This window comes from Garra rufa, chromosome 3 (assembly GCF_049309525.1).
Source record: "Garra rufa chromosome 3, GarRuf1.0, whole genome shotgun sequence".
In the NCBI taxonomy this organism is placed as follows: domain Eukaryota; kingdom Metazoa; phylum Chordata; class Actinopteri; order Cypriniformes; family Cyprinidae; genus Garra; species Garra rufa.
Window position 1 is genome coordinate 22538909 of NC_133363.1, and position 25294 is coordinate 22564202.

Consider the following 25294-nt stretch of genomic DNA (forward strand, 5'->3'; position numbering starts at 1 on the left):
CCGTTGACGTGTGCGGCATAGAGGGTCGAAACACAAGCAGAGCCGCGGCTGCTGTTAACACAAACATTGACTAGAGTGACGATCATCGGTGGACGTGTCGGAGCTGCGCTGTAGATGTGTGCAGTGTGTGGTAAGAGATTTATTTATCACAGAGGTATAGATAACTTCACTAGCCTTATGCTGGAGCTGGTTTCGGGCATGTAAATAATTAAATACATTAGCACAATAATGATAATATCATGTAACGGTAATCTCACAGGCTGACGATAGGATCAACACTCCTGTAGCATATTATTTATTCACCCTCCATGCATCCTAGGTGTATATGACTTCCTTCTTTTAGACGAATGCAATCGGAGTTATATTAAAAATAATCCTGGCACTCACAAGCTTTACAACGGCATAGACTGAACTGCATAGACAAGTGATAATAAAAAGTGTCTCACATGGCTCCGGGGGGGTCAGTAAAAGCCCCCTTTAGCGATCCAATGTGTTTTTGTAAGAAAAATATCCATATTTAAAACGTAAGAATCACTTTAATCTAGCTTGCTGCTTTGGGAAGGGGCGTGGCAGTACTGAAATGCCATCTAAGCTGTTCGCCAATTGCAATGCAGTGGGACTGCTGACCAATCACAACACATTTGGTTTTTCGGACCTTCATCAAACCCGGAACTAATCGAGGCATTTGTGCCAGCCTGAGGAGAAAGCTATTGTAATAATGTAAATTATGTGAACATTTTGCATTTTTCGAAACACCAAGCATGAGAGCATGTTCTAAGTGCACCAAAACAAAATAAAGACTTTGTAAAAGAGCATAATAGGACCCCTTTAATGAAAAGTCTATAACATATTTTGGTTAAAATTTCTAAATGGTAGTGTAAAACAACACCATTTTTACCTGTCAAAAACAGATCTGTTCACAGCAACTCGTTTCGGTGCATGACCCTTTAAATGCTAATGAGCTCTGACCACCCTGCCTCTCTCTTCCATGGGGTGACGAGCATTTCGAAAGACTGTGAGCTTTAGCCGCAGAACTCACTAACTAGCACATTATTAGAAAAAGTGATTTGCAAAAAAAAAAAAAAAACTTATACTCACTTCTGTAGGTGAAGCTGGATTACGAATGATTCGTGCAAACATAGAGGAAATTAGGTGGAACGGCGGGGGTGCATTCTTTTCAAAAGCTAAAGTAACGTTAATCCTCTGCGTCTTCAGTGGCTCAATTGCTTTAGAGACATTCTTGTCTACCCGTGCTCCAGCCTTGAAACAATGGCGGACTGTTTACAGCTCACTCAGGGCGGGTCAGTGATAAAATGCCAGTGTCAATCAACAATTATGGGAGGGGTCTTGGCCTGTGTGATGTTACACAGCCAAGAATCTGAGAATGGCTTGATCTGAGAAAGGGGTTATTATTTATGGGGATAAAAACATAGGGTGGTTGTGTACACACACTGCCAAGACACATCTCAGTTCAAATAACATGTATAAGTGAATTTAACATCTGATGACCCCTTAAAAAAAAAAATCATACTGATCCTAAAGAGTGAAAGTGAACTTTTCTTGCTTCATGCTTTAGAGTGTGTGGTTAAGACACTGTGTTTCATGTTCCGTCCCTGTTTGTTCTAGTCTGTTTCTTACCAGCACAATTCTTGCAGATGACCACACACAGGTTGATGGAGGCCCATTCCGGCTCAGGAGCCTGACAATCGGCGCACTTCCTGTTGGACTTGTTGAACCAAACCTTCTCCAGCACCTCGTAATTGCACAACGTCTCTACGATGGACTCCTGAACTCCCTCTATCCATTCCTCTCTCTCATGCTCCGACTCCACTGTGAAACTGACACAAAGGATACAAAAATCTTACATATACTTTATCACACTGATTACACATTAAGTATAATAGTAGCTGATTTAAAAAAAAGGCAATTGCTCGGCTCTTTAAACAAGTGCTGTCAGTGTTTTTAACATTCATCAGCAGAAAAAAAAATAGTTCTCAAAATAATTCCAGCAGTATCGTTCCTCTGTGCCATTATATTTATAGTTGTGATGTGGACTTTACAATTACTTTAATTTTAGAAAGATTTTTTAAAAATATATATCTTTATTGTTATAGTGATTGCCCTTGGTGCGAACAGGCAAAACTATATCTATTTTTTCTCCTCCAACTTTAAAATCATCCGACATCGTTATTTTACCTTTTTTGTAAAGGGTGTTTGACTTTCTTTCCATGTTTGCTTTGTAAAAACTGGGTTGGTACTTCTGCCTGTAATGTGTGACCTTTCCAACATGATTACGTAATGCGTGAAGTTGAGCAAGATGAGCATTTGTGGTTAAAAGTACATAACTTTTTTTTTTTTTTTAGAAAATAGCAGATCATTTTGCTAGACAAGACACTTATTTCTCAGCTGGGATCATATAGAGCCCTTTGAAGCTGCACTGAAACTGCAATTTGGACCTTCAACCCACTGAAGCCCACTATATGGAGAAAAATCCTGGAATGTTTTCCTCAAAAATCTTAATTCGACTGAAGACAGAAAGACATGAACATCCTGGATGACATGGGGGTGACTAAATGTTCAGGAAACTTTTATTCTGGAAGTGAACTAATCATTTAACTTCATCCTAGCTTAAAACTAAACAGTTTGAGTCCCAATGGGCCTAGGTCAAGTAGCAGACAAAAAACAATGGCAAACACCACTTCTTAAATATTCATTATTGCATTATGATTGGCAGTGATGATCCACAATGCAGTCTAAATGTAAAAACCAGTAATAGCTCTGAATCTGCTTTCCATTTCCATTATGACCCCCTATGTGCCCATTATTTTAAATGAGCACAGAGACCTTGATGCGTCATTTCTGAGAAAAATTCCAATTATTTTGCCAACAACTAATACTAAATAGTCGTCCGGCCTCATATCGCTCAACGTTTAGAACACAACTACAAACAGATCAATATTCTGTCCTGTCCACAAAAACAAAGCTAGGAGATAAAGAGGAAAAATCTTTAACAATGCGCACCAGCCAAAGAAAGAGAGCGATAGCTTTTCATTGTTTGTTGTTGTTATTGTTGTGTCTTTTTTTTAAGCTGGGAACTGCATCAGCCATAAAAGGATCATTAAAAAACAAACACGAAAACATCTCATCGATTAGGCCTCCGCAAATGGCTGCTTTGTTGGAAACATCAGCTTGTGTGGGGTCACAGGTGAGCGATGCCTGTACTGTACAGCCGTTATAACAGAGCTGATATTTATAAAGAAAAAAAAAAAAAGAGAGGAAGAAAAAACAGATCAATAATGAGTGTGCTTCAGATGGATAGTATCAGAGCGGCAGGACAGTCATAATGAGAGAGTGGCTGCTAGAAAATAACACAGCAGGCAACAAACTCAAAAAAAAAAATGATACTAAAAAGGCTCAAAAAGGAGAAATCGACGGAGTTTCCTCTGCCTTTAATAAATCTCACATTGTCCATCTATGCAAGCACTCAATTTCATTATACACAGGCAAAAAAGTTCGACACTAGTCTTTTTCCAAAGTTCAGCCGTTTAATCCATATTTTATTTTGGTTGGTGCAATCACTTACACTAAGAGGTAAAATTCCTAAGAGAGGCAAAAGTTTCACTTCTCCTGAAATGTTATAAAGTAAGTAGTGAATGTAACTAGTATGTAGAAATGTTTTTTTTTTACTCCTAGAAGGTATGGTTAAAACAATTTATGTTCAGTTCCAGATACAGTTGTGAGAATGCATACTTTGCATTCCAGGAATCTGTATTTCTGTAAAAATGGCTCAGAAAGTGTTGTTTTCTATATAAATGTTTCAAACATACACTGATCAGCCACTTTATTAGGTAATTACAGTACATGTCTGAAACTGTAACTGTATTTAGGCATGGAAACATAGCTAGTGTCTACATCACTCTGCTTTTATGCACATTTTGAATTATTGCATCAGAAACAAGTGATAGAAATGCCACATTTTGAAAAAAAAAATCCTTTAATTTGCAAAAAGGTTTTTACGCTCACTTGGTGTTTTTTGACTGTGAAAAAAAAGTTAATGCAAACAATGGGAGATGTTAACACATTTGCTGAATAAATTCCTCCATACACATCAAAAAATCATGCGACTTGTTATGGGACAGTATAACCTAATTAACCTGCAGACTGATCTCATTGCATCTGAAATGTTCTTATGGTCATTCTTAAATGCCTAAGAAAAGTCAAAGTAATATTTAATTGCCTTACAGAAATTACAGTAAATAGCATTCACCTCGGAAAGCAAAAACTGAATTTACAGTTTTGTCTGCACACTCTGAGATGCAAGTAATTTATTACATATAGTTGAAGTCAAAAGTTTACATACACCTTGCAGAATCTATTACAGAAGGTTCAAACGCTCACTGATGCTTCAGAAGGAAAAAACGACAGCTTAAGAGCTGGGGGGTAAAAAACTTTTTGAATTTGAAGATCAGGGTAAATTCAATGGATTTTGTCTTCTGGGAAACATGTAAGTATCTTCTGTAGCTTCTGAAGGGCAATACTGATTTCTGATTTAGGCAAAATATCTTCATTCTGTTCAAAAGTTTAGACCCCTGGCTCTTAATGCATCATGTTTCCTTCTGAAGCATCAGTGAGCGTTTCTGTAATAGTTGCATATGAGTCCCTCAAAATCATACAGTCATTGTAGGAAAGGGTGAAAAACCAAAGAATTTGTCTGACCCAAAGGATTTTTCTGAGGAACAGCTGGCTGTTTAACTGTTCAAGAAAAACAATGGATTCATGAACAATTATGACCAAAAAAGAAAAAAAAAACACTATGGATCATTCAGGTAACAACACGGCATTAAGAATCAAGGGAATGTAATCTTTTGAACAGGGTCACTTTTATAAATTCAACTATTATTTATCTTATTCAGGTCAGTACTAAAAAAATGCATTTTGTATGATCCTTCATATTTTGGTAAAACAAAAAAAACATTTAGCAGATTCTGCAAGGTGTATGTAAACTTTTAACTTCGACTGTATGAAAAATCTTATATACAGTGGCTTCTCCTACTTTTCTTAGTGATATTTAGTGCCAGTTCATCAGGAAGTGATGATTTTTGACTCGTTGTGTGGAAACAGTGCTTATTCGCAAATGTTTTTTGCGATTTTCCAGTTTTGCGTATATACATTTAATTGGAAACCCAGTTATAGTCAAGATGATCTGCTGAAGTTCAAACCGAGCATCAGATTGGGCCTAAACTGAAGTGATTTAAGCGACTCTGAAAATGGCACGGCTGTTGGTGCCAGACGAGCCGGTCAGAGTATTTTAGAAGCTGCTGATCTGCTGGGAATTTCACGCACAACCATCTCTAGGGTTTACAGAGAATGGTCAGAAAAGGAGAAACTTTCAAGCGAGCGGCAGTCCTGTGGGCGAAAATGCCTTTGATGCCAAAGGTCAGAGAATGACCAGACTGGTTTGAGCTGATAGACGGGCAACAGTAACTCAAATAGCTACTCGTTACAACCGTGGTATGTAGAAGAGCATCTCTGAATGCAGAACACATTGGACCTTGAAGCAGTTGGACTACAGCAGCAGAAGACCACAATGAGTGCTACTCTTGTAAGCTCAAACTGGTTTATTGAACATAGCAATGAGTTCACTATATTTCAATGGCCACCCAATGCAACAGAGCACATTTGGGATGTGGTAGAAAGGGAGAATTGCATCATGGATGTGCATAAAGCTATTATAGTCAATATAGACTAAAATCTCTGAGGCATTGTTCTAGTACCTTGGTGAATCTATGCCAGGAATGGTAAACGTCAGTCCTGGAGAGCCGCAGCCCGGCAGAGTTTTGCTTCAACCCTAATCAAACACACCGGAACAAGCCAATTAAGGTCTGAAGGGTTGCTAGGAAGCTACAGGAAGGTGAGTTTTTATTAGGGTTGGAGCTCAACTCTGCAAGGACTGTGGCTCTCGAGGGCTGGAGTTCACCACCCCTAATCTATTCCATTAAGAATGAAGGCACTTCTGAAGGCAACGGGGGCCTATCCCAGTACTAGCAAGGTGTAATAAAGAAGTGTATTTTAATCTTGGTTTTAGGATGTGATTAATATTATTGTTTTTTTACCCATAATAAGATCTCTTACTTGGGATTTAAAAAGTAAATAAATATCCAAACAATACATTAAGTAAGTTGCTCTACTTTTCATGAAGTCACTTGGAATTCACTGGTGCCTAAATAAGTTTCAGGCCCCGAAGCAGAAAAGCGGGTTCATAATATTAAACACCCTCCAGCATAGTTTACTTTTTGAATGAGATTTTGGAGTTAATAAAGCATTTTGTTTACTACAAGCTACACATTTTATATTCTTTGCATGTTGTTTGAGAACTCTACAGCATGTTCTTGAACTTACAGTAGGCTTGTAGGACGCTCACTCCCAGGGAATTTCGAAATGGTGCAGAGTTTCATCCTCAAGTAAACTGCCTGGCTCTAGACTATAATGGCCTAAAACATCTTTTCATAATTCTTCCCAGACTTATGTGTTTTTAAAAACTCTTCTTCTAAGTTTCTCAGAAATCCCTTATGATCCACCCATATTGCAACTGAAAACAATGCAGTCACAATGCAGGACAACCAAACACTCATCTAACATTCATCAATCTCAAATATGGCTTTTCATCTAAAAGATGTATGTAGTAGCAACTTGTGTGAAAGCTGAATAGCGCACTTACTGCTTGACAGATGAAGGCGCCGGTACGGTCAATTGCTCTTAAAATACTCCGTCATTTTTAATCATACAGATAAAAGTAACATCTTTCGAATCTGTAAAGACTCTGCATTTATTTTTGTGCACTTAGAATAACAACGAAATGTCGCACTTTTGTAAAATAATTAAAGCAAACAGGATGCGCTTTCTGCCATTTCAGTCTTTATGAACTTGAGCGAAAAACGTAGAAACTCTGTGTATACTTGCCTTACAGACATGAAAAATGTATCTACAGAGAGTGAAATGTCTACTTAATTAACCAATTCAAATAGAAAACAAATATTCTCAGATTATGTAATCCATATGAAACATGCACACAGGTGCATCGACTACTGCAAAGCAAGGTTATTATAGTCTTGCTTTTTTAAATTTGTTTTATTTTAATACAGTTTTCAAATTTGCAATACAATTTAGTTTCGTTTTCATTAGTTTAATTAACAATTTTGTTAGTTTTAGTTTCGTTTTTATTTTGTGAACACATTTCTATTTAGTTTTTATATAGTTTAGTTAGAGATCAAATAGAGATCACAATTTCCACACAATTCTAAACTAAGCAAAATAATGTGAGACAAAATATCAATTGCTGCAGTCTAATTAAAAGTGTTTAACACATTTGAATTAATTATTAAACTTTTAATACATAATAAACAACAAAATAATATTTTTAATACACCAATTTTTAATACTAATTTAATGAAAAAGTGGTTTGATTGATGACTTGCTCATAAAAATAGTACTGAATGAATCAGCATTTTTGATTAAATCTCTCCATTCAAATTTTTAACAGTAACTTGTTTCCACCCAGTGACGAAACAATGAAATCGACACAAACATTATTTGAATTACTTTCAAAAGATTACGTGCTCTATTTTAATTTCTACCATAGACATCAATGTTTATATCCAAACAGTGACCTATAATCCCAGTATTGCTGTGATAATATGAATGACTGGGTATTTGAAAAGACTGTTTGTGAAGCCGTTTCTTACCTAAACATGATGACTGCTCTCTCTGTGTCAGCGGCAGTGCAAATACAGATTTGAATGTTTCGTAAGACTTTTTCAAAGGTTTAACATACATGGGGAATCGTTGTCATTTTGAAATGAGATCGCTTGGGTGTTTCAATCTTTTAAGGATTAATCAATCTAGTATATTGGTTTGATTGCTTGAAATAAATAATTTTGCCTAAAACTGATGCAGTAGCCTAGATTTAATGTGGGTGCTGTTCAGGTCGCAGTCTTTATTATTTTTCCACCATGGGGTGAGAACGTAATGATTACGAAAACGATTATTTTTTTATAATAATTATTTCAGTTTTTCAATAAAAGTTGTTAGTTTCATTTTAGTTTTTATTTTATTCAGTTTACGAAAATGTTTTTGATCAATCGTTTTCGTCTTAGTTTTAGTTTTCATTAATGAAAATAACCTTGCTGCAGAGATGATGAGTCAGTGTCACCAACTTCATCTCTTAAAATGAAACCAAGAAAGCACAAGTTTATCAAAAAAATTATTAAAACGTTAATGCAGTCTCCTTGCTGTTTTTACCTGACACATTCATAATCATTACTTTTGCCGGTGTGCTGTGGCAAGATTTTTTTGCATACGCTTGAGTGCTTATTAGGCTATAGGCAAATTAAAGGCTCATTATTATGATGTACATGGTTTATTAATAAGCGTGCGACTAATAGTCGACTAATGCTTAAAACGAACGACTACTAGTTGACCAGAAAAAACTTTAGTCAAGGGCAGTTGTGTTGCTGTCTAACGTCTACACGGGCAGGTTATTAAAAGTAAATTTCAAGAACATTTCAATAATCTGAAACACTTTTTTACACAATGAAGTACCAATGTGCAATGGAAAGGTTCCATGGATGTTGAAGGTTCTTCATGGAACTATTGATGCCAATAAAGAACCTTGATTTTTATGAGTGTTGGCAGCACATTCTATAAACAGCAACTCTATTAACACTCAGTCACACATTTCAAAAATAGTGCCCTTCATTAAAAAAAACACACTCAAGGGACTTAACTAATGCTCACAGTTGATCAAATTTGGAATTAAATGTCCATTAAATTAAACTGCAGTTTTTTTAATAGAGAAGACAACTGAATATAATACATTTATAATTAAAATATAATTTGTCTAGAGGATAAAATGTTGCCTAGGTAAGCAGCACACTATGGTTTTAACAAGTTCACATACTATATTATACAAGCAACAATGTAATTTTAATTAGAACTTAATTATTCTGCAAATGAAAGATTTTTCACTTAAAAAATGATTATGTATTTAAAAATTAGATAATCTCTGACCTCATATTCTAGAGGCATTTGTGTCAATAAATTATTATTTATACTAAGAAAACTTAATCCCTCTAAGTCTGACCTTGTCACTTTATTTTTTAGCATAAAGTGATATAAAGGAAGTCCAGGTAAGAAGCTTAACTCTGTTTGAAGGTCATCTGAAATCTGCTTAAAACAACATTTACCAGTCAATTTATGCTAATATTTTAATTTGACAAGAGACTTTCTTCTGGCCTTATGCTAATATACAGTATATAATATTTTAGCAGTTTACCAGAAGGATTTGAAAGGTGTAGTGATCTCAAATCCCTTCCTCTCAACTTGTTTCACACACGCAGCCGTCAGGTCCACCACAGTGATGGCCAGCCCAGCATTAAAGTCCTGTGAAGAACCAGCATAAACATCAAAACACTCAGGTTTTCATATCCACTTTTTAAAAAATTCCAACATAAGGAACTAAAATAAAGACATGAACATAATAGAGTAAATGAAGCAGATCAGTCACTGCTATGTGAACGGTCCAAATGTCTGTTTAGAACATTGTAGCTGGAGTGAATCAAGTGAATAAGGGGAAATAAATATGCTAATTATAGAAATCTTACAAATGCAAGGAAACTGTTGTGTGAGAAGGGTCAAAGCAAGCAACACAGACATTGAGCTCACTGGAGGGTGAATACCTGCTGATCCATTGATCAGAGTCTGAATGAATGACAAAGTTTATTTCACACAAGAACAAGCAGGAAATACACAACAAACTTTCTTTACAGACTCTACCAATTACTTCAAAGGCAATGGCAATATGAAAACTTCTCTGAGGAACAGGGGACAATCCTGGGAGGAAATGATAGAGGACAAAAAAGAAGGAGATGACAACAGTCAAAGGCTACTGTAACGTCCCTTGCAATACACTATTTATACAAGTATGTTGTGTAAGTGTAGGTTGCCCTTTTCAATTTATTATTATTTGTTTCATATATATCAGTTAATTGAGTAAAATCAAATAATGCTAGTCTAGTTTTCTTTGGTTTGCAGGGGCCCTGAGTGCCTTTTATGTAAACCAAGCCAAACAGCAATTGAACTTGACAGTTGTGTGAAAAAGATCAGCATTTGACATTTTGATAATGATTCCTTTTGTGTTTTGAGGGCCAGATTTTCAGGAAAAAAGCAAATGATCTGTGAAAGATGAACTCAGTTTGTCTGACCAAATGCACTGTAGTTGTGAATATGTGATGTCTATCACATCGTTTAAAGGGATAGTTCACCCAAAAATGAAAATTTGATGATCTGCTATCCCCCAGGGCATCCAAGATGTAGGTGACTTTCTTCAGTAGAACACAACGATTTTTAACTCAAACCATTGCAGTCTGTCAGTCATATAATGGCAGTCAACGGTTACCAAATCTTCAAGAGTAAAAAAAAAAAAAAAAAAAAAAAAAACACACACACACACCGACAAAACCAAATTAAACCCTGTGGCTCGTGACAATACATTTAGGTCTTAAGACACAAAACGATCGGTCTGTGCAAAAAAACCTGAACAGTATATATATATATATACTGTATATATATATATATATCACTATTTACCTCTGATCCACGGAACGTTCAGCTGTATGGAGCGCGTTCACAACAGTTGGCGCCAGACCGATTGTTATGTGTCTGAAGACCTCAATGTATCATCACGAGCCACAGGGTTTAATTTGGTTTTGTCTGTGTATGTTTGTTTTTTTTTACTCTTAATGATTTGGTGCCTATTGACTGCCATTATATGACTGACAGACTGCAGTTGAAAGTATAAAAATCTTCGTTTATGTTCTACTGAAGAAACAAAGTCACCTACACCTTTTATGCCCTGGGGGTAAGCAGATAAACATCAAATTTTTGTTTTTGGGTTAACTATCCCTTTAATACACTTGCTTTTACATGTAGGCATCTAGCAAACTAACTATCAAAGAAATAGCCTACATCTTTTTTCTTTTTTTTTTTTTTGAAAGTTGCATACAAGGTTCATTTGGCTAAAGAATCTGGGGGGGTTCAACGTGATGAATTTTTCAAATGAAAGGCCTGTTTACACCAAGAACGATAACTGTAATGATAACTACACTGCCGTTCAAAAGTTTGGAAACAGTACGATTTTTAATGTTTTAATGGAGTCTCTTATGCTCAATCAAGGCTGTGTTTATTTGATCAAAAACACAGAAAAAAAAACGGTAATATTCTAAAATATTATTGCGATTTTTAATATTGGTTTTCTATTTTAATATACTTTAAAATCTAATTTATTTCTGTGACGCAGCGCTGAATTTCATCAGCCATTACTCCAGTCTTCAGTGTCACATTCTAATATGCTAATTTTTGCTTTTATAATCAATGTTGGAAACAGTTGTGCTGCTGAATATTTTTTTGGAACGCGTGATACTTTTTCAGGATTCTTTGATGAATGAAAAGTTAAAAAGAACATTATTTATTCAAAACAGAAATCATTAAGCAGCACTAAAATGGTTTACAACAGTGAATATAAATCAGCATATTAGAATGATTTCTGAAGGATCTGAAAATTCAGATAATGATGCTGAAAATTCATCTTTGCTTCACAGGAATAAATTATATTTTAATATATTTTAAAATAGAAAACTGTTTTTTTTTTTAATTGCAATAATATTTCACAAAATTACTTTTTTCTAAAATTTTGATTAAACAGATACAGTCTTGATAAGCATAAGAAACTAAACATCTAAACAAAAAATCTTACTGCAGTGTATATTATTGTCCATACTAACAGATGTTAACAGTGTAAACTTGTCAACTGCCGCTTATAATGCTTGAGCTCTTTTAAGTTGTGTGGTTTCTTATTGACAGTTACTGTTTTTATAATTCATCAGTGAGAAAAAAAAATCATTCTGAAAGTGATTCCAATAATATTGTTATAGTTATGGTGTGAACTTTCCTATTCTCACAGAATTAGAACTGTTAATAATTTATAGTTATAGTTAACATTACAGATATCATCCTTGGCTTTAAGACTTGTCTTTTAATAAGAATTCAGAATATTTATGAAAAATGCCTTATAGATGGAAATAAATGAACTTCTCCTTGTATCATAAGTTCATTAAAATCTTGAGTCAACCATCTCAGTTACATTAATTAAAAGGAAAACTCCCTCAGAGCTATAAGTTCACATGCCTAACAAGACAGTCAGGTGTGAACAGGAGGTGTGAATAACGTTAGAGGTAAAGAGAGAGAGAGTGAGAAAATGATGCACTGATGAACAGAAGTGCTCAGAACCGCAGTGAGGTCATGACCAGAGCAAGACCTCGAAAAATGCGTCCCTATAGAGCTGAATTACCCATAATACACTCTATTCTGAGGTTGTTCGTTGCTGTTGCTTCACTTATTTTACATGAAAACTTGCTTTTTCTTGTCCACAACATAAAAACAGCATTCAGTCTTTTATTTCAACCCCTAAGGCTCTGTTACAAGCCTAGTGGAATGACTTGCACATTACAACAAATGCAGCTGCCTTCCTTTAAACATTTTTAAATAAAATAGAACAACATAAGTGACATAAACAACCATTTGGAGAAACTCTTAGCAAACTATACTATACTAAAATTTACTATGCAAACTTTTTTCCCCTCAGGTCATTGCAAAAATTGCATTTTCTTTCAAGGATACTGGAATTTGGCCAAAATAGGCTATCTAAAACTTTTCACAGATTGAGTGGATTGCAAGCAGTGTTGCAAAAGTTTTACAGAATAGAGTTTTACCAGCCTGGATTCAAAAGAGAAAATTTGATTGACAGTTTGTTGGTCAATCCATTATCGGCATACATGCTTCAATTTTTGTTTGTCCCAGTACACGCATTCTGAATGTTGCATGGCCCTGGTTCGAAAACAGCATAACAAAATGGAACAAAGAACAGTGGTCTTGAGACATTTTTCTCAAAGTTGAGCTAGTTTTAACTTGACATGGTGTATTAAAATTGCAGTACATGCTGCCTACACTCTATTGCTGTGAAATTCTTAAATTAAATGCAAATTCAGTTGAGGTCAAACGTTTACATACACTTTGCAGAATCTGCCAAATTTGAATTATTTAACTAAAACAAGAGGGATCACACAAAATGCATGTTATATTTTTATTTAGTACTAACCTGAATATATATTTCACATAAAAGATGTTTACATATAGTCTACAAGAGAAAATAATAGTTGAATTTATAAAAATGACCTCGTTCAAAAGTTTACATACGCTTGATTCTTAATACTGAGTTGTTATGTGAATTATCCATAGCTGTGTTTTTTTTTTTTTTTTTTTTTATTTGTTTAGTGATGGTTGTTCATGAGTCCCTTGTTTGTCCTGAACAGTTAAACTGCCTGCTGTTCTTCAGAAAAGTCTTTCAGGTTCCACAAATTCTTTGGTTTTTCAGCATTTTAGTGTATTTGAGCCCTTTCCAACAATGACTGTATGATTTTGACATTCATCTTTTTACACTGAGGGACTCATATGCAACTATTACAGAAGGTTCAAACATTAACTGATGCTTCAGAAGAAAACACAATGCATTAAGAGCCAGGGGGTGAAAACTTTTTGAATCTGAAGATCAACTTAACTTATTATTAACTAACTTAATTTGTCTTCTGGGAAACATGTAAGTATCTTCTATAGCTTCTGAAGGGCAGTACTAAATGAAAAAAAAATAAGATATTTAGACGAAATAAGAAAAAATGGAGCATCAGTGAGTGTTTGAACTTTCTGTAATAGTTGCATATGAATCCCCTCAGTTGTCCTCAGTGTGAGAAGATAGATCTCAAATTCATACAGTCAATGTTGGAAAGGGTGTAAAAGAGTTTTAGGGAACCTGAAGGATTTTTCTGAAGAACAGCGGGCAGTTTAACTGTTTAGGAATAACAAGGGACTCATGAACTATCACTGAACAAAAAAACTTTATAAATTTCACTATTATTTTCTCTTGTGGACTATATGTATTTTATGTGAAATGTCTTATTCAGGTCAGTACTAATAAATAACATGCATTTTGTACGATATCCCTCTTATTTAGGTAAAATAATTAACATTTTGCAAATTCTGCCAGGTGTATGTAAACTTTTGACCTCAATTGTTAATGGATCTCTAATCAACATCTAATGGCAAACCTTTCAAAACAAGCAAAACAGCTAATTTAAAAACCCTAACCTAACCTACATTTCAACAACACATATTTCTCAACCAGTGTATCCTACAATCTCACTGGAAACTCAGTCCCTGTGAGGCTGAAATTCTAGAATCACCTCTGACATCTTCTAATTGTTCTTTTAGACTTTAAACGTTAGCCATCAGAGACTCTGTAAAGTGGCATTCCAGTACCCATGTGTTTGGTCTTTTTGTGTTTTTTTTTTCCTTTGGAGCAAATAGTTTAAGTAAGGAAATCAAAAATCGATGCAGCACTAAACTGTAGCGGCGTCACGTGACTTGGGCTTGCCTGTTAGGTTGACTTTCATTACCTTGGGGAAACATCATGGCCTGACCTCAGAGAATAGAAGGGCAGCACACTTCATCCTATCCAAGATGGGAAAGGGGGGAAAAACCAGCGTCCTGGGCAGCTCGTTCATCTTGTTAAATTAAATACTCCACTTCGCTGAACATGAACCGAGCTACCCACCGCCGCACCTTTTTCCTCTCTCTCTCCGTCTCTCCATCTTTATGCTCCTTTGTGTTTTCTTCATCCCTCAACAGCCACTGCTGTCTTCACCTCCCTCTGTTATCCCTCAGTTCTTGTCTCTCTGCCCAGTTCTTCCTTCATTCCCTCTTTCCCTCATTCCTTTTCCTTTCCCCATGCCCTCCTGTTTCTCTCACCACTTGTCGGAGTGATTGCCACGGAGAGGATTTAATGCAAAAACAATACAATCAATTTCCATTTTCACTGCTCTCTTTCTCTTTCTCTCTGCCGCATGCTAAATCGGCTGACGGAAAACAATTTCCTTGCAGAATGAAGACAAAGACGCTTGCTTGTGCTAATAAGGAAAATAATGAAAGACAAACAGAGATGATAAAGTGTGTGTGAGCGTGTGTGCCGCCTATTCATACAGAATAACATTCTCAGCTTAATCTCATTTAAAACTGAGACCAATTGGGCATAGATCACATACATATGCATGCGAAATGTCAGGGCTTGTGTATGCATTGTAATAACTACACTCTCAGCATATGGGCTCGTTCACATAGGTGAGAGCGCAAACCGGATGTCACACACTTTCAAACATGAAGTGTGAAAGTTTCCATTATTTCACTACCATGAGAAAAGAGTGTCTAATCATCTCTACATAAAACAAAGGGGGGATAAGTAACGTAAAAGTAATGTAAAAAGCAATAAAGAGTTAGTTCACCCAAAAATTTTAATTCTGTCCTTAATTACTCACCCTTTTGTCGTTCCTAACCTTAAGACCTTTGTTCATCTTCAGAACACAAATTAAGATATTTTTGAAAGTAGTAAGGACATAGATAAAATAGTCAATGTGATATCAGTGGTTGAACCGTAATGTTATGGGTTATGAGAATACTTTTTGTGCCAAAAGAAAACAAAAATAATTACTTTATTCACAAATTCTTCTCTTTCGTGTCAGTCTACACAAGTTCATGAGAGTATCACATAGTGCTGGGTGATTTGACCTAATATCAAAACTTCACTTAATTAAACAATTTACCTCGATTACAATTATTTATTTTTTTTTTCAAGCAAGCCCTCATAGTTCATTAAAGGGTTGTAGTGTAACAATACTCCACTTTTACAGTCATGTGAAAAAGTTAGGACACCCTATTGAATTCCATGGTTTTCTGCATCAGGACATAATAAAAAATTATCTGGTCCTTGGCAGGTCTTAAAATTTGAAAAATAAATCTTCAGATAAACATCATCACATGACATATCACACAGTGTTATTATGTAAGAAAAATACAGCCAAGGGGACAAGGCCATGTGTGGCAAAGTTAGGACACCCTATGAGTCAATTGCTTGTAGATCCACTTTTATCAGCAATAACTTAAAGCATTCATTTTTTTGCATGACTTTATCAGTCTCTCACATCGTTCTGGAGAAATTTTGGACCACTCTTTTTTTCAACGTTGCTCCAGTTTATTGAGGTTTGTGGGCATTTGCTTATGCACAGCTCTCACCACAGCATTTGAGTCTACTGAAACACCTTGATTCTTTTCTTTTCAGACATTCTGTTGTAGATTTGCTGGTGTGCTTGAGATCATTATCCTGTTGCGTGACCCAATTTTGGCCCAACTTTAGTTGTTGGACAGATGCCCTCACATCTGACTCTAGAATACTTTGATATACAGAGGAGTTCATGGCCGACTCAATGACTGTGAGGTGCCCAGGTCCTGTGGCTACAAAACAAGCCCAAAATCATCAGCCCTACTCCAGCATGCTTGTCTTTTGGTTTGGCCATAACGCACCAAACTTGGCACTGTGCATTATGGCCAAACATTTCCACTTTGGTCTTGTCTGTTCAAAAGACATTATTCTAGAAGACTTGTTTTGTTCAGATTCAACTTTGCAGACCTAAACTGTGATGCCATGTTTTTTTGTCCCATATTTTTCTAATGGTATTGTCATGAACCTTATCATTTAACATGTTAACTGAGGCCTAGAGTCTGAGGTGTAGTTCTTGGGATGTCCGCCATTTTTCTGAGCATTGCACGGTCTGATCTTGGGTTGAATTTTCCGGGACGCCCACTCCTAGAAGGTGAGGTGTCTGTTTTAAATGTCTTCCACTTGTGAATAAACTTCAAATTGTTTGGAAATGACCGTATTACTCTTCTCAGATTGATGGCAGCAACAATTGCTCCTCTTAAGATGATTACTGATGTCTTACCTCCTTGGCATTGTGTTAACACATACCTGAAGGCTCTAGACCAGTAAACTGCTAAAGCTTATGCTTTTATAGGGCATTCAGACTTGCTAATAATCAGTTAATCAAAGGTATTTGATTAGCAGTGCTTGACTGTTATATACCCTCTTAATTCCATTGTTAACTGTAAGGGTTTCCTAACTTTGCAACACATGGCTTTTCCATTTTGGCTTTATTTTTGTTCAATAAATAATGGCACAGTACAATTTGTCATGTGTTGTTGTTCATCTTTATTTTTTTTCTCCAAATTTTAGGACCAGCCAAGGACCATTTTTTTTTTTTTTTGATGTCCTGATAAGGAAAACCATGGAATTCAATAGGGTGTCCTACCCTTTTCACATGACTGTAAATGTGGGATTTTTTTTTTCTAATGAAATAGTGCATTTCTTGTCTTTGTGATTTTAAACAAATCGAAGAAAACAAACTATAATATTTTGAATATTTCAAACAATAGAAATTAAAGCTTGCTTGAAACAAAGACGTCTTAAAAAAATCACATTTCAGTTTTATTGTAAAAAGCAATGTTCCTTAAAATAAAATAAAAAATAACTCAGTTTTTGCAAACCAAATAAATGAATATTGCCATGTGAAAAGTACAAAATAACAAGCATTTTTTGCAAACAACATACATTTTAAATATTGTCATGAGAAAAGTAGAAAATAACTTGTAGCTCTTGTAAATTAATAGGCTATTATTTTAAATAATGCAATGTGAAAAGTAGAGAATAATAACTTGCATCTCTTGGAAAAAAAAATTAAATAATGAATGTATGCAAACAGAACACTGCTGATTTAGAGAAATGGCACTCATCTCATTGATCTTTTCCTTTCAGCTTATATGTGTATTTGGTAACACTTTATTTTACGGTCTCCTAACTAGTTGTTTATTAGCATGCATTTTGCTAGAATATTAGCCATTTATTAGTACTAATTAAGCACATATAAATGCCTTATTCTACATGACCTTATTCTACATCCCTAATCCTACCCAATACCTAAACTTAACAACTACCTTACAGCAAATTAGAAATTTATTAAGGGAAAGGTCATAGTTAATATTAAATATGTGTTACCTATTCTAAACCGTATATTTACTTTAGATTCTTACTGGCCATACACACAGAACATGTTTTTGTGTCTAAAACTGCATGACACAGTGCTCGAGAAATGATTTTAAAAAAGCAGCATAGAATGCTTACTCCATTGTGTTATGTCAACCTACTACTGTAAACAAAAGCTTGCACCGCTTTCCCCGCCTCTGAGGTCTTCTGATTGATCCACTATTTTGGAACTGACATTGATGAGCGCCGCTGCATGTTAAGTTTAAATTCTTATGCAAAACGCTGCAAAATATGTGAAGGCAATGGCCATACATGTCCGTATAGTGCCGATGCAGTAGTTTTTAAGGGGGAATAATTAATAGGATATGAAAAACACGAAATAACCGACATGGGAAAATTACGTCGGTTAGAGATTCTGAATTTTGGCTTCTATTTCTTTTTGATTAATCATCCAGCCCTAGCACCACAATGCATTTATGTGGTACAGCTGACGCAGGAGCCAGTGTTCTGACGTAGAACCCGGATGTGCATAAAGTGAATAAAGTTGTTATTTTTGTTTTCTTTGTGCACAAAAAGTAGTCTCGTAGCTTCATACCATTACAGTTGAACCACTGATGTCATATGAACCATTTTATCGATGTCCTTACTACTTTTCTGGGCCATTAAACATTTCAGTTGCGTTGCTGTCTATTCAGGGTCAGAAAGCTCTCGAATTTAATCAAAAATACCTTAATTGGGGTTCTAAAGATGAACAAAGGTCTTCCAGGTTTGGAACGACATGAGAGTAAGTAATTAATGACAGATTTTTTCATTTTTGGGTGAACTATCCCTTTAAACAGAGAAATAAAGACAACATACAGTAATAGACATACAATCTGGTCAAAGCAATGGCTTAGTGCAGTGAAGTCTGAAGAAAGATACAAATAGACAGTCTAGACAGACAGATGAGATAAAGTTTGAAGTTAGACAGACAGACGAGACAGACAGAAAGACACAGACTGGTCAAAGTAACCTAAGTCTGAAGGTAGACACAGACAGACAGTCTAGACAGACATACAGATAGATAGAGAGACAGATAGATAACTAGAGAGATAAATAGTCTAAACAGGTAGATAGGACAGAAAGACAGACAACAATAAAGGTTGATGGATGGACAGACAGACAGACAATTATATAAGATAAACATCTAAGTAATTAATTTACAGAATAACAGAGCTGACAGAGAGACAGACAGACAAGAGCTAGATAGACACGCAGACATACAGACTGGCTGAATCAATGGTTCAGCCATTGAGACAGACAGGTACAAACGGACAAATAAAAAGACAGACAGGAAATAGATAGACATCCAGACTAGTGCAGTCAAATTAGGTAGGTGATAGATAGACTGACAGATGGATGGATGGATGGACAGACAGACAATTATATACACAAAAACAAAGGAAGAATGAGTAAAAAAATCGTAGAGATTAATGTAAAGAGTAATAGTGTACAAATTTTATGGTAATACTTTATAATAAGGTTCAGTGCATTAACTATATTCAGTGCAATAACTAACACTAACTAACAATGAGCTATACATTGTAACAATATATATGCATCTTTGTTAATGTCAAAGAGATAGTTCACCCAAAAATAGAAATTCTGTCAATAATTACTCACCCTCATGTCGTTCCAAAAGACTTTCTGCCATCTTTTGGAACACAAATTAAGGTATTTTTGATCAAATTCAAGAGCTTTCTGATACGCCATAGACAGCAACACAAATGATAGTTGAAACAGCCCACAAAGGTAGTAAGGCAGTAAGAACATCATTAAAATAGTCTGTTGTAGAACATGGATGTGCAGCACATTATTTTTAATAGAAGGAATGTACACGTATGCATCGTGGTACTGTTGTGAATGTGTGTTGAAGACTTACACAGAAGAAAAGAAAAAGTTGCGTTAAGCCATTATTTTTGTTTTCTTTGGACACAAAAAGTATTCTCATAGCTTCATAACACTGGCTGAACCACTGATGTCATATAAATTATTTTAATGATGTCCTTACTACGTTCCTGGGCCTTGAACTTCTCAGTTGCGTTACTGTCTATGCAGGGTCAGAAAGCTCTCAGATTTCATCGAAAATATCCTAATTTGTGTTTTGAAGATGAACAAAGGTCTTACAAGTTTGGAATAACATGAGAGTGAGTAATTAATGGCATAATTTTTATTTTTGGGTGAACTATGCCTTTAATAATAATAATACAACTGTACATTGTAAGTCCATTTTAGCTCAGGTACATTAACTAACATTAATAGATACAACTTTTGATTTTAATAATGTATTAGTAAATTAACATTAAAGGCGTAGTTCACTGTCAGAACAAAAATTTACAGAAAATTTACAGATAATGTACCCACCCCCTCATCCAAGATGTTCATGTCTTTCTTTCTTCAGTCGTAAGGAAATTGTGTTTTTTGAGTAAAACATTTCAGGATTTCTCTCCATATAATGGACTTCTATGGTGCCCCCGAGTTTGAACTTCCAAAATGCAGCTTCAAAGGGCTCTAAACGATCGTTTCGCTAGATGAGACCCTTCTTCCTCGGCTGGGATCATTTAGAGCCCTTTGAAGCTTTGAAAAACCCTTTAAACCCTTTGAAAACTGCATTTTGGAAGTATAAACCATAGAAGTCCATTATATGCAGAGAAATCCTGAAAAAACACCATTACTTAACGACTGAAGAAAGAAAGACATGAACATCTAGGATGACATTATCTGTAAATTTTTGTTCTGAAAGTGAACTACTCCTTTAACTAAGAATAAATAAGTATTTTCCATTGTTACTGTAGTTATGTTTACTAAATTATGATAACTACTGAAGGTAGAAAGATAGATAGGTTGGGAGACCCTGCACATGGTTGTTGAGCCGTGGAAACTCATGAGGGAAGTAGCTGTATGAATCTAGATCAACATTTAAGAGTGTCAAAAAAAATACTAAAATTAAAAACAAAACAAAAAACAGATATATAGATCTACCTGGTCTGTTTTACAGAGTCTGAAGCTGGTTCCCATGAGACTGAGGTAGACTCTTCCTTTGAGGCCACGCAGCTCGATGTAGCCACTCTTGTTTGTGTTATTTTTGCGAGGCTGATGGGAAATAGAGGACTGGGAGCTCACAGCAGACTGGAGAACCTCTAGCCAATCCTGACGTTCTCCTTAGAGGGAAGACAGAAGATGGAGGGAGGTAAGAAGAGGAAGTGTGCGTGCCTGTGGAGGAATGCTGCAGTCTGTTTGATGTACGTTAGTGAACGCGCAGGTATGCGTGCGCTTGTGTGGAGAGACGCCATGCCATGGGAATAAAAGGGAAGGAAAAAGTGTCTAATATTATTGGTATACTTTATAAACTTTCAAATCTGCAAACAAAGCAGGTATGCAAAAGCCCCTGTGTCTCATTGCATTGTGTCTGCCTGTGCGTTTGTGTATGTGCGTGTGAGATGGGAGAAGGACGCCTGAGAGGCTTCTCTTGTGCTGTGTTTAAATAGGGCTACAGGGGCTTGCACAAATTCATTGCAAGCACACACACTAGCCAAAAAACATTAACAGCTGGATACTCTTATCCTCTGCAGGTCTACAGCACCTGCCACATCTAGAGAGAGAACGGGGTAAAGGATAGAGAGAGAGAAAGAGAGAGAGATCTCATTTTATTAAAGGTGAGTGTATTTGCGTACAGTGTCTTTTGGACAAGACTAAAATGTGCTGGTAGTCAGCAAAAGAGTTTTCAGGTGCAATGTAAGTGTTGGTGCATCAGATATACAACCACATTTGACTTCTTAAAGGGACAGTTCACCCAAAAATGAAATTCTGTCATTAATTACTCACCCTCATGTCTTTCCAAACCCGTTAAACCTCATCTTTGGAACACAAGTTAAGATATTCCTGATCAAATCCTAGTGCTTTCTGACCCTGCACAGAAAGCAACACAACTGACACATTGAAGACCTAAAAAGGCATTAAGGACATCAATAAAATAGTGACATCACCTTCATTTTATGAAGCTATGAGAATACGAATGAATGCTGAACGACTGTCTTACAGGTTTGAAACGACATGAGGGTGAATAATTAAAGACAGAATTTTCATTTTTGGGTGAACTTTAAGTTTAGTTTGTGTTGCCACATCTATCCAATTCCACTTATTTTATTAACTTAATTGTTTGTTAATACTAGGGTTGTCAATTAACTACATTTTTTATTTGTTGATAATATCAATCATAATTATTTGTCAATTAATTGTGTTACTTTTTAAGGCAAGAACACAATATGTAAATATGCTGGATTCAGTAATAGCACCCATATGTGTTCTGCATATGTATAAGCTAAACCACCTGAAAGAGGTAGATCTTGGCAACGTTGCTCTTTACACGTCTCATTCGCACATCTCATTTTGCATTCCTCACACTGCCCAGAAAATGCAAAGACTGAAATAAAAACCTGCAATAGTGAGATAATATAACAACTTTGCTCACACTTTATGGACCTGTGTAAAGCTGTTTTGCTAGACTGCTCCTCGCGAGTTTCACTTGCAGGTGATAATTAAATAACACCATTAAATAAAAATGTGTTAATAACTTTACTTTTGTTAAACATTCCACCTGGGTTTATAAATATTATAAAATCCATTAAGAGCATTTTCTCAGTTCTCATAGGCAAAAGTTTGGCTGGTTAGCATGATCTCATTTTTATAAGCAATATAGTTTGGGGTCAGTAAGCATGCAATTAAATTGATTAAAAGTGACACTAAAGATATTCTTAACGTCATAAAATATTGCATTGTATTCTTTTTAACTTTCATTTTATCAAAAAAAATATCATGATTTCCACAAAAATAATAAGCATCACAATTATTTTCAGGATTGATAATTGAAATAAATATCAAATTCTTTCATGAAACTCTAGATGGCAGAGCCTGATTTTTTTTTTTGGGTGTATTTGAACTCATTCCAGCAATGACTGCATGATTTTGAGATCCATCTTTTCACACTGTAGACAACTGAAGGACTCATATGCAACTATTACAGAAGGTTCAAATGCTCACTGATGCTCCAGAAGGAAAAAAACATGCATTAAGGGTGAAAACTTTTTAAGATCGGTGCAAATGTAACTTATTTTGTCTTCTGGGAAACAAGTATCTTCCGTAGCCTTTGAAGGGCAGTACTAGATGAAAAAATATGATATTCAGGCAAAATTAGAAAAATGTCCACATCTCCATTCTGTTCAAAAGTTTTCACCCCCGGCTCTTAATGCATTGTTTTTCCTTCTAGAGCAAGAGTCACCAAACTTGATCCTGGAGGGCCGGTGTCCTGCAGAGTTTAGCTCCAACTTGCCTCAACACAGCTGCCTGGAAGTTTCAAGTATACCTATCAAGACCTTGATTGGCTGGTTCAGGTGTGTTTGATTAGGTTTGGAGCTAAACTCTGTAGGGACACCGGCCCTCCAGGACCGAGCGTGGTGACCCCTGTTCTAGAGCATCAGTGAGCTTTTGAACCTTTTGTAACAGTTGCGTATGAGTCCCTCAGTTGTCCTCAGTGTGAATAGATGGATCTCAAAATCATATACAGTAGTCACTACTGAAAAGGGTTCAAATACACAAAAATGCTGGAAAACCAAAAAACAGCAGCAATTCAGCAGCACTGTAGTAGATCTATTCCGCCAAGACCAAATACATTAACACTGTCATATCCATTGTCATTACCAATGCTAAAATCTTCTGAGAGTACAGAAATAATATTATTTTTAAGAAACACAAATAGTCCAAACCCTTTTTTTAATTGCTGCAAAATATTGTGTTCACAATATTCCTGTATTTTTTACTAAATAAATGCAGCCCTGGCAAGCAAGAATTCTTAAAAAACGTTTAAAAAAAATTGAAAAACATTTGAACAGTAGTGTAAAAATCACTTTAGATGAATGATTCTGCCAGTTTTTACAAAATCCCAAACCTTGAAAATTGTCGGCTGCAAAAGATATTCCCAAAATATTACACTCTATCTGAAAGAAGAGATCTGCACAGCTGAAGACTGCCCCAGAAGGAGTACACAGTCATGCATGTTTGCTCACTCACTCACACACACACACACACGCATCTAAATGATTCCCAGTGTGCTCGATCTGTAACACAAATTCTAATTCCTATCTTTTGTGCTCATCCAATGACCACCCACTTCCAGCTCTTTCATTCACTCACTCATTCTCTCTCTCCTCCTCTCTTGTGTTTATCTTAAGATTGATGACTCTTTCAGACTGCTATAAAGCTGTTTAAAGATGCATGAGCAGACTGGACCAGCACTCTCGCTCTCTGTCTCTGAATTTTTTTTATTTTTTATTTTTGGTGGTGGAAAGTACAGTTAAATGCATGCCTAAACTGACTTCCCTCAGAGTAATTCACTTCCAATGGGTCAGAAGTCACTACACAAGAGCTGGGGATAAAGTAGGTACTGAGGAGGCCATTATTTGCTGATATTCTGGGACACTATGGCACACAGCAGTGCTATTAGCCTCAGATTTACCACAGTAATTGCAGCGGGGAAAGCACAGGCCGTGTCAATAACATGGTAATTGATCGGCTCATGCTGAACTCCTCACCCTTAAGTTGTTGATTTTACTGCAAGGTGTCTGAAAAAGCTAAATTATCTTACCAGTCTTAATGGCCTTGAGAAAGTCAAGCTGCACCATTTACTAATAATGACAAATAATATATACCTGTATGTGGCATGCTTAGGTCCACAGACATACATGGGCCACAGAAAGTACTTGAAGATTCGACTGCATTAGATTGAAAAATATCAAACCAAAATGCATCTGCGATAAATCCCGCCACTTGTGTTTGTGGGTGTTCCTCGGTCGCAAATCAGTCTGATATATAACGGCGTTAATAGACTAATTAAAAAAAAATAAGTAAACAACTCACACACTTAGATATAACCACTTTGTTATGTCAAAATAAAGGTCTTTTTACAGTCAGAAATTCTCATCCAAAATTTTTGCAAGTTAAAACATAAATATGACCTGTAAACATGTCAATCACATTTACAAACTGCCTCCGAAACTTTCATCCGTCATAAAAAAAATTCAGATCAGGTTCGTTCTTCTGTGTTTTCGCATCCGTAGCAAGCATTTTAATAGGAAAGGATGACGGATATGAAAAAAAAAATTCATTTTGGACTAAAATTCAAAAATAGTTAAAAGTTAACTATTAAATGGAACAGCTGAACATAAG

General features: G+C 35.8%; 1 protein-coding gene across 1 annotated transcript in view; it reads right to left on the minus strand.

Annotated features, from left to right (window-relative positions):
• arap2 (ArfGAP with RhoGAP domain, ankyrin repeat and PH domain 2) overlaps positions 1 to 24750 on the minus strand; it is a 121093-nt gene extending 96343 nt beyond the window's left edge. Inside the window, exons 1-4 of the mRNA XM_073836578.1 lie at positions 24714 to 24750; positions 21056 to 21234; positions 9332 to 9438; positions 1639 to 1838 (exon numbers count right to left, since the gene is read on the minus strand). Coding sequence (XP_073692679.1) covers positions 1639 to 1838; positions 9332 to 9438; positions 21056 to 21234; positions 24714 to 24750 — 523 coding nt within the window. The remainder of the gene's footprint in view (positions 1 to 1638; positions 1839 to 9331; positions 9439 to 21055; positions 21235 to 24713) is intronic.
• Positions 24751 to 25294: the final 544 nt, after the last annotated feature.